The 12,222-nt window shown below is 41.6% G+C and overlaps 1 protein-coding gene across 1 annotated transcript; it reads right to left on the reverse strand.

Moving 5' to 3' along the window:
* Positions 1 to 201: 201 nt before the first annotated feature.
* On the reverse strand, positions 202 to 4,015 carry LOC142139647 (cystatin-A-like). Its single transcript, XM_075197442.1, has 3 exons — positions 3,874 to 4,015; positions 1,506 to 1,607; positions 202 to 422 (listed from the first exon to the last, which is right to left on the reverse strand). The coding sequence occupies exons 1-3, from the start codon at positions 3,940 to 3,942 to the stop codon at positions 294 to 296; spliced, it is 300 nt and encodes a 99-aa protein (XP_075053543.1). The 5' UTR covers positions 3,943 to 4,015; the 3' UTR covers positions 202 to 293.
* Positions 4,016 to 12,222: the final 8,207 nt, after the last annotated feature.

The raw sequence follows: 12,222 nt of genomic DNA on the forward strand, positions 1-12,222 counted from the left end.
TCAGGGGAATCCCTCCTAACAAGACAACCTGCTGCAGAGGACTGAGACCAGGTTTTATTAAAATAAACACTCCAGTTAGTACATGTATATTATTCAGCACTGTTTCTGATATCTACATTAATGTCACTTGGTCTTTTCTTATTAACACTGCTTAGTAAATAAACTAATAGTCTGTATAAAACTCAATGAATACTCAGAAGCTATAATAGCGTAAAGCTAATTTTATTATGATAAAGTTAGTTAGACCCTGCACAGGAGCAGGAGGGGGGGGGGGGGGGGTGTCAGTTACTGGGCTAGAAGTATTTGATCTCATCCTCTTTGGTTTTGTCCAGCTGGACGTCCGTGAGGCTCATCTCCTGATCAGCGCTGGGGAGCGGTTGATAGACGCGCAGATGTATGTACTGCTCACTTCCTACACAGACCTGAGGGAGACAACACAAGGGGAACGGGGTCACAAGTATACAATATTCAGTATATAAACATGTAGTGTGAAGCACAAAGGGTCACATTAAACTATTAGATACAACTGCTATAATGTATAAATGTAAATATTAGTTAGTAAGGTTTATGCTGAACCAAAGTCATAGCTCTGAAACTAATCACCCGTTCCTAGACAGCAGCTGTGATGCTCTGTGTGATCCGACACCTTTATATCAGTCAGAAGAAACCTTCAGCAGGATTGGACCAGACGGCCTTCACTCCCCCATGCTCATCAATGAGTCTTGGGCATCCAGGACCCTGTCACCGGTTTTTCTTCCTTGGACCACATTTGGCAGGAACTAACCACAGCATACTGGGAACACCCCACAAGACCGGCCGTTTTGGAGATGCTCTGACCTAGTCCTCTAGTCATCCCAATTTGGCCCTTGTCAAACTCACCCAAACCCACAGACAAACCGAGGGGGGAGTTTCCTAGTGCCTGGAACCCCCCCCCCCCCCTCCCAGCCTGGGGTACTGTATGCTTGAGATGGCTGGACACTGCCCTGGGAGCAGCGACTTTGCAGCTTGTGTGCAGATAGTTTGTCTGCACTGCTCACAGCCATCTCTCCCCAACAAGTATTGAAAGCAGCAAGAACAGGTAGGAGAGAGCAGGACAGTCTGAGATCTGTTCTGACACACTCAGTCAGGACATTGTCCTGATTGTAGGGACAGTTGGGAGGTAGGTCCCGCTTCATACAGCTCTGCTCGAAAAGGGAGAGCTCTGTGCCCCTAACAGTAGTGCACGCAGCATTGTCTGTGTATATGGTGGAGATAGGAAGAGTTGGAGAGCAGCCAAGAACTGTCTAAAATTATAGCCACGCCCACATCATGCCGGCCATGCCCACTGGTGGTGTGGCAGGGAAACATCTCACTACAAATCCTGCTTCTCCCCCCCCCCCCCCCGAGACCCTTCACCATCTTTCCCACTTCCAACACATCAACTTCAAGAACTGACTGATCACTTGCTGCCGATTAGCATAGTAGGTCATTAGCTGTCTATTAATGTACAGATATCCAGTCATTACCTTAATGAAGTAATTTGTCCCAGCAACAGTTTGAGTCTTGTATTCAACAGCTTCAAACTTGCTGAAGGATCTCCCAGTCTTCTCCTCCACCTGCTTTTTCATCTGAGGAGAACAGGAGACAACAAGGTTATCAGATCATGGTCCAAACACACAGGGGCCAGATGGACAGTAATAGTACAGAGGTCTGGTGCTCACTAAGGCTTCAGTGGATGGTGGGAAGCTCATAGACTCATGTTCAAGGCTGCCAATGTGGGAGAAACAGGCACTGCTATCCCAGGCCCCACCACTAGGAGGAGCCCAACTGGTAATTTGAGGAAGTGCCACTTCCTCAGGGTTTTGGTATAATTTAGCTGAAATCTGTAGAAGCCAAAGGAGGTGCAGCCACCAGGAAAGAGGGAGAGCAAAAGCCAAAGATGGCTTTGGTCTAATTAGATCAGGATATGGCCTAGTTTGTCCAATCAGGAATTATGTGACCTCCTTGATAAGGGAAAGAAAAGGGTCTCATTCCACTCTAAGGCCAGGACTTTCCCCAGTAGTTCTACCTCAGGAAATAATTAAGAGTTGGGATGTGAGGTGGTGCTTTCCTAACTTGAAATTATAACTAAAGAACACAAGTGATAACAAGTATCACCTAAAGAGTCAGCTAATGAGGCCCTCCAGTCCCTGATCTATACATAAATACAAAATTTATTAATTATATTACTATGGGAAAGTTTTCCCATGACTAAGCCTATCCGGCGAAACGTACGTCGGGTCACATGTGACGTCACACACCCGGAAGTGAGAAGCCGGTCACAGGAACATAGCCACGGTCGTGCTGTAATCCAGGGCAGTGCAGTCTCTTTATACTAATAACGCCCTATTAGAATTATAGGTAGCTTTATAGTACCAAACCACCTTAGAAGCCCCATAGAAACTTTGCGCTAACCACTAGTGATTAACAATATTAGCGCCATGTCCCTGAAGGGATTCCTCTGTGGCATCGATCTATTTACCCTTTTTGACTTCCGGTAGTTACCCTTGTAATACCCCTGTGTGTAAAGGGAATGAGTGCGTCACTTTGCAAGTGCCATACCAATAGGCACAATAACTTAGTGACACCCCTTGTGTATACATCAGACCACTGTGGTCAACACTTAGTGGGCTCAGTGGGTTTATATCCCCATTTTCAATAGGAATAGAAAATGCCACATTTAAGGTACCATGCTAACAGGTATAATAATTAAATAACATTTCGTGTACATACCATCAGACCCCTTGGACAATATTTAGTAGGCTTGGGCTTCTTGAACTCAAATACTCCAACCTATACAGCGTTTGTAATTATACATATTGTGACAGCCTTATATGCAGTGAATGCACCAGAATAATGTATCAGAAAAAAAAACCATAATACACTAATGAATATGTGAAATAAAGAAGTTTCTCTCAATCACTATGATATAGTACTAACATTAGTGGATACCTTTCTCTTATTTAATAATTGAACACCACCAATTGTAACAACTATACACTGACCGGCCTCCCGGGAGGGTTCTTTTATATATCTTTATTACTTAATTTTCGATCTTTATCAACTGCCTCTTTTTAATCAATTTGCCGACTCTATTTGATAGCTGGTTGTCTGCTTTTAATATAATTCTAATAAATTTTGTTTTTATGTATAGATAAGGGACTGGAGTGCCTCATTAGCCGACTCTCTCTAGGTGATACTTGTTAGCACTTGTGTTCTTTAGACATCCTTGATAAAGCTGCAGTTACAGAAATCATAGGCAGCCATCCACATTTGTATCCAGTCACAGTGCAGAATGCTTCCCATTGGCCAATACAAATGCAGCTGGAACTAAAGATACCAACCAGCCAGAGGACACCATCCCCTAACACTGAGGCACCATATACTTATATGTAATGGATGGGGATGGATTCATGGAATTATGCATCAAAGGCACCAGCTCTGTGGGCATTCAAGCACCCCCAATATTTGTGATACCCCTTATGTCTATGCATGGCATTGTTCAGTCACATTATAAAAAGTTGGCTCCTATGCTGGATTATTATGCTAATGCAATTTAGTTACTGTTCCCATGGCAATGTAGTGACCTTATCTTACAGAGTGGGATATAACCAAGGTGAGCACAGCCAGAGAGGGCAGGTTATATAAAAGTAGTGCAACTGTCCGGTTACAAAGTGTCCTTTTCTCTCACCTAAACTACTAACAGAACAAGAGCCGGGATGAGCACTTACCTGATGGGGGAGGGGGAGCAGCATATAACATAACAGGTGGATATTATACAGTCACAGATAGATACAATGTATCCCGCACACTGTCAGGTTCCCGCACTTCAGCGCCCCCTAGCGGCTCACTCACCTGGTCACATATAGATTGTACTTCACTGTCCGCGGGCTGAACATCTCCGAGACCCCCGTCCATAGACATGATTGTATCAGTCCGTGTCCTAAACTAATGTATCCCACATCCACTACTGCACCTGTTATATAGTGCGGGACATACCATTATTCAGTAAGTGAGGGGGCGGCGCCTCGGCAGGACAGACTTTGAGCATAGATCCTGCAGATGGGTGTAGATTTAATGGTGCCGATTTCCCCTCATACAAAGTGCGTTGGATGAATCCTCACCTGAAACTCATCTATGAGATGTATCTGGGAACTAGTAGTATACGATGTACTGCACACCCCCAACTTACTATGCAGCCTATTCCTGTTACCCCCTAACTTACTGCACCCCCTAACTTACTATGCAGCCTATTTCCGTTACCCCCTAACTTACTGCACCCCCAATTTACTATGCAGCCTATTCCCGTTACCCCCTAACTTACTGCACCCCCAACTTACTATGCAGCCTATTCCTGTTACCTCCTAACTTACTGCACCCCCCAACTTACTATGCAGCCTATTCCAGTTACCCCCTAACTTACTGCACCCCCAACTTACTATGCAGCCTATTCCTGTTACCTCCTAACTTACTGCACCCCCCAACTTACTATGCAGCCTATTCCTGTTACCCCATAACTTACTGCATCCCCAATTTACTATGCAGCCTATTCCTGTTACCCCCTAACTTACTGCACCCCCCAACTTACTATGCAGCCTATTCATGTTACCTCCTAACTTACTGTACACCCCAACTTACTATGCAGCCTATTCCCGTTACCCCCTAACTTACTGCACCCCCCAACTTACTATGCAGCCTATTCTTGTTACCCCCTAACTTACTGTACACCCCAACTTACTATGCAGCCTATTCCCGTTACCCCCTAACTTACTGTACACCCCAACTTACTATGCAGCCTATTCCTGTTACCCCCTAACTTACTGCACCCCCCAACTTACTATGCAGCCTATTCCTGTTACCCCCTAACTTACTGTACACCCCAACTTACTATGCAGCCTATTCCTGTTACCCCCTAACTTACTGTACACCCCAACTTACTATGCAGCCTATTCCTGTTACCCCCTAACTTACTCCATCCCCAACTTACTATGCAGCCTATTCCCGTTACCCCCTAACTTACTGCACCCCAAACTTACTATGCAGCCTATTCCTGTTACCCCATAACTTACTGCACCCCAAATTTACTATGCAGCCTATTCCTGTTACCCCCTAACTTACTGCACCCCCCAACTTACTATGCAGCCTATTCCCGTTACCTCCTAATTTACTGCACCCCCCAACTTGCTATGCAGCCTATTCATGTTACCTCCTAACTTACTGCACCCCCCAACTTACTATGCAGCCTATTCATGTTACCCCCTAACTTACTGTACACTCCAACTTACTATGCAGCCTATTCCCGTTACCTCCTAACTTACTGCACCCCCCAACTTACTATGCAGCCTATTCCCGTTACCCCCTAACTTACTTTACACCCCAACTTACTATGTAGCCTATTCCCTTTAACCCCTAACTTTCTGCACCCAAACTTACTATGCAGCTTATTCCTGTTAACCCCTAACTTACAGTACACCCCAACTTACTATGCAGCCTATTCCCATTACCCCCTAACTTACTGTAGACCTTATTAATTTTCATTATTGTTTATTCATATAGTACCTAATTTACTGTACATTTTTCACTTTACATTCTGTTTACTGGACACCTGTAGCAGTATTTGGTATTTTCTTTTAATTGTGAAACAAGATGGAGTCTATCATTGATTCTACGTGTCTCTTTATGAACAGGTACTAAGGGGTATATTTAACAAATTGTGATGGTGCACTATTGTGCACTTAACTTACAATCCATGCCCCGATGTGTCCCCCGCATATTTATTAATGGTGCATCGCAGCAGATATCGTGGATATCTGCTGCTTTGCATTCTCCTTCGTTTTGGGGAGCAGTCACCATTCAATAGTATGGTGACTGCTCCCTCTTGCAATCTAACAAGTTCCAAAAAATAGTTTTTTTCGGGAACTTGTCTTGATAATGTACCAGCTGAAGCTGGCGTACATTATCATAAATGAGAAATCTCAGTGCTGTCAGCTCTGCTCCAAAGAGCAGAGCTGGACAGCGCATGTGTGGAGGGATCACATGATCCCTCCCTGTCAATCATCGCGCGCTATAGTTGCAGAGATCGAGGGAGATGTTTGTGCGCATGTGAACTGCACATGCGCAATTGCTGAATGAAGAAGACTGAAGATCACGAGGAGGTGATCCAGGGACATCGCGTTCCAAAGAAGGGGGTAAGTATGATTTTTTTTATCACAGAAACAGCAGTTTTTCGGAACTGCTGTTTCCGTGCAGGGTTGTACATAAATGTGAGAAATAGTTCAATCCTTATCATTGCGATAAGGATTGAAAACTATTTTTCACTTTATGTGAATATTGATAAATCTAGCCCTAAGTTTGTGATGTTTCATCACATTATTTACTTGTCTTTTATGGCCATGTTTTCCCTACACCTAGTACAGTGGACCATGTCCTTCAACTCAGCTCAGACCATGGGTATTTACCAACTTAAGGTAATTTTGGTTTTACAACAGACAAAGTATTTGTGTATTCTTAAGTATTTGCTGTAATGTTTGTTGTTAACCAATATATGGATATAATTGCTCAGTTTGCAAATTTAGCTGTTTTAAGCTGGGTACACACTGAAGAATTGTTCAGACCAACGTGTTATCTCAAACGATTATACCTACGACTGAAGGTCCGATCAGTCTGACGATTCATCCATACACACTGACACGATTTACCTTCAGATCTGTGCTCTTCATCTGGTCCTCTAGTCCGGAGAATGACAGCACAATATTCATCCATTCACTACTGTCACATTGTCACACTGATTATAACCACCTTGTTATAGTTATCCACGTGTCCTAAGGAATTTCGTTAGCTTCTGTGACTCTGAAACGAAATATTCTGTCTCAGAACGAACAAATGAATTATTCTTTCTACAGCGCTCTCTACATTTATTCACTCTGACATTCAGTGATAACATCGGCTGAAAAGAGCCTAACTCTGTACACTCTATGGAGATCGTCAGCATGAGTACATACACACTGCATGATCGTTAGGTGATTGATCGGAAAAAATTGAACGGTACGACCAACCAAATGAGGCGATAATGGTCCATTTGGGCAGACTTTCGACCATCGTGTCACTACACACACTGACCCGACTTTCGAACGAGCGGTCGTATGTCAGCTGGTTGAGCCGATTATTGGACAAAAACCCCGTAGTGTGTATCCAGCTTTACTCAGAATGATACTGTCATCAACTGTCTATATTACATCAGCATCCACTTTAGTGTAAGGAGAAGGATTATATAAGATGGCAGAGGTCAGACCTTCTTTAGTCCTCGCTGGTGAGTCAGGAAGTCTGCGCCAGATCTCCTCCATCAGAGTATTCTAGGATACATGATTAACCTGCTTGATGAATGTGGGGTCTCCATGGTGCAAATCCCGGGAATTACGTGTGTGTCTAACAACCTATCGAAGCTAAGTATTTTAATTGTCATACTAATTATTAAATCTTTTTCTTATACATAGTTTGTGAGTGTATCATTCTTTCTTTGTGCTAGTACTTCATAATTGTAATTTTGCAACCTGATACAACACCCTACATAATGTGCATTGTGTCACTATACACCCTACACATTGTAACTTACTGTACACCCTACATAATGTGCACTGTGTCACTATACACCCTACATAATGTGCACTGTGTCACTATACACCCTACACATTGTAACTTACTGTACACACTACATAATGTGCACTGTGTCACTATACACCCTACACATTGTAACTTACTGTACACCCTACATAATGTGCACTGTGTCACTATACACCCTACACATTGTAACTTACTGTACACCCTACATAATGTGCACTGTGTCACTATACACCCTACACATTGTACACTGTAACTTACTGTACACCCTACATAATGTGCACTGTGTCACTATACACCCTACACATTGTACAATGTAACTTACTGTACACCCTACATAATGTGCACTGTGTCACTATACACCCTACACATTGTACACTGTAACTTACTGTACACACTACATAATGTGCATTGTGTCACTATACACCCTACACATTGTACACTGTAACTTACTGTACACCCTACATAATGTGCACTGTGTCACTATATACCCTACACATTGTACACTGTAACTTACTGTACACACTACATAATGTGCACTGTGTCACTATACACCCTACACATTGTACATTGTAACTTACTGTACACCCTACATAATGTGCACTGTGTCACTATACACCCTACACATTGTAACTTACTGTACACCCTACATAATGTGCATTGTGTCACAATACACCCTACACATTGTAACTTACTGTACATCCTACATAATGTGCATTGTGTCACTATACACCCTACACATTGTAACTTACTGTACATCCTACATAATGTGCATTGTGTCACTATACACCCTACACATTGTACACTATAACTTACTGTACACACTACATAATGTGCATTGTGTCACTATACACCCTACACATTGTACACTGTAACTTACTGTACACACTACATAATGTGCATTGTGTCACTATACACCCTACACATTGTACACTGTAACTTACTGTACACACTACATAATGTGCACTGTGTCACTATACACCCTACACATTGTACATTGTAACTTACTGTACACCCTACATAATGTGCACTGTGTCACTATACACCCTACACATTGTAACTTACTGTACATCCTACATAATGTGCATTGTGTCACTATACACCCTACACATTGTAACTTACTGTACACACTACATAATGTGCACTGTGTCACTATACACCCTACACATTGTAACTTACTGTACACACTACATAATGTGCACTGTGTCACTATACACCCTACACATTGTAACTTACTGTACACCCTACATAATGTGCATTGTGTCACTATACACCCTACACATTGTAACTTACTGTACATCCTACATAATGTGCATTGTGTCACTATACACCCTACACATTGTAACTTACTGTACATCCTACATAATGTGCATTGTGTCACTATACACCCTACACATTGTAACTTACTGTACATCCTACATAATGTGCATTGTGTCACTATACACCCTACACATTGTAACTTACTGTACACACTACATAATGTGCACTGTGTCACTATACACCCTACACATTGTAACTTACTGTACATCCTACATAATGTGCATTGTGTCACTATACACCCTACACATTGTAACTTACTGTACATCCTACATAATGTGCATTGTGTCACTATACACCCTACACATTGTAACTTACTGTACACACTACATAATGTGCACTGTGTCACTATACACCCTACACATTGTAACTTACTGTACACACTACATAATGTGCACTGTGTCACTATACACCCTACACATTGTAACTTACTGTACACCCTACATAATGTGCATTGTGTCACAATACACCCTACACATTGTAACTTACTGTACATCCTACATAATGTGCATTGTGTCACTATACACCCTACACATTGTACACTGTAACTTACTGTACACACTACATAATGTGCACTGTGTCACTATACACCCTACACATTGTACATTGTAACTTACTGTACATCCTACATAATGTGCATTGTGTCACAATACACCCTACACATTGTAACTTACTGTACACCCTACATAATGTGCATTGTGTCACAATACACCCTACACATTGTAACTTACTGTACATCCTACATAATGTGCATTGTGTCACTATACACCCTACACATTGTAACTTACTGTACATCCTACATAATGTGCATTGTGTCACTATACACCCTACACATTGTACACTGTAACTTACTGTACACACTACATAATGTGCATTGTGTCACTATACACCCTACACATTGTACACTGTAACTTACTGTACACACTACATAATGTGCATTGTGTCACTATACACCCTACACATTGTACACTGTAACTTACTGTACACACTACATAATGTGCACTGTGTCACTATACACCCTACACATTGTAACTTACTGTACACCCTACATAATGTGCACTGTGTCACTATACACCCTACACATTGTAACTTACTGTACATCCTACATAATGTGCATTGTGTCACTATACACCCTACACATTGTAACTTACTGTACACACTACATAATGTGCACTGTGTCACTATACACCCTACACATTGTAACTTACTGTACACACTACATAATGTGCACTGTGTCACTATACACCCTACACATTGTAACTTACTGTACACCCTACATAATGTGCATTGTGTCACTATACACCCTACACATTGTAACTTACTGTACATCCTACATAATGTGCATTGTGTCACTATACACCCTACACATTGTAACTTACTGTACATCCTACATAATGTGCATTGTGTCACTATACACCCTACACATTGTAACTTACTGTACATCCTACATAATGTGCATTGTGTCACTATACACCCTACACATTGTAACTTACTGTACACACTACATAATGTGCACTGTGTCACTATACACCATACACATTGTTACTTACTGTACACACTACATAATGTGCACTGTGTCACTATACACCCTACACATTGTAACTTACTGTACACACTACATAATGTGCACTGTGTCACTATACACCCTACACATTGTAACTTACTGTACACACTACATAATGTGCACTGTGTCACTATACACCCTACACATTGTAACTTACTGTACACCCTACATAATGTGCACTGTGTCACTATACACCCTACACATTGTACATTGTAACTTACTGTACACCCTACATAATGTGCACTGTGTCACTATACACCCTACACATTGTAACTTACTGTACATCCTACATAATGTGCATTGTGTCACTATACACCCTACACATTGTAACTTACTGTACACACTACATAATGTGCACTGTGTCACTATACACCCTACACATTGTAACTTACTGTACACCCTACATAATGTGCACTGTGTCACTATACACCCTACACATTGTACATTGTAACTTACTGTACACCCTACATAATGTGCACTGTGTCACTATACACCCTACACATTGTAACTTACTGTACACCCTACATAATGTGCATTGTGTCACAATACACCCTACACATTGTAACTTACTGTACATCCTACATAATGTGCATTGTGTCACTATACACCCTACACATTGTAACTTACTGTACATCCTACATAATGTGCATTGTGTCACTATACACCCTACACATTGTACACTGTAACTTACTGTACACACTACATAATGTGCATTGTGTCACTATACACCCTACACATTGTACACTGTAACTTACTGTACACACTACATAATGTGCACTGTGTCACTATACACCCTACACATTGTACATTGTAACTTACTGTACACACTACATAATGTGCATTGTGTCACTATACACCCTACACATTGTACACTGTAACTTACTGTACACACTACATAATGTGCACTGTGTCACTATACACCCTACACATTGTACATTGTAACTTACTGTACACACTACATAATGTGCATTGTGTCACTATACACCCTAAACATTGTACACTGTAACTTACTGTACACACTACATAATGTGCATTGTGTCACTATACACCCTACACATTGTACACTGTAACTTACTGTACACACTACATAATGTGCACTGTGTCACTATACACCCTACACATTGTAACTTACTGTACACACTACATAATGTGCACTGTGTCACTATACACCCTACACATTGTAACTTACTGTACACACTACATAATGTGCACTGTGTCACTATACACCCTACACATTGTAACTTACTGTACACCCTACATAATGTGCACTGTGTCACTATACACCCTACACATTGTACATTGTAACTTACTGTACACCCTACATAATGTGCACTGTGTCACTATACACCCTACACATTGTAACTTACTGTACACCCTACATAATGTGCACTGTGTCACTATACACCCTACACATTGTACACTGTAACTTACTGTACACCCTACATAATGTGCACTGTGTCACTATACACCCTACACATTGTAACTTACTGTACACACTACATAATGTGCACTGTGTCACTATACACCCTACACATTGTACATTGTAACTTACTGTACACCCTACATAATGTGCACTGTGTCACTATACACCCTACACATTGTAACTTACTGTACACCCTACATAATGTGCACTGTGTCACTATACACCCTACACATTGTACATTGTAACTTACTGTACACCCTACATAATGTGCACTGTGTCACTA

The sequence above is a fragment of the Mixophyes fleayi genome, chromosome 2 (genome assembly GCF_038048845.1).
Source record: "Mixophyes fleayi isolate aMixFle1 chromosome 2, aMixFle1.hap1, whole genome shotgun sequence".
Lineage (NCBI taxonomy): Eukaryota > Metazoa > Chordata > Amphibia > Anura > Limnodynastidae > Mixophyes > Mixophyes fleayi.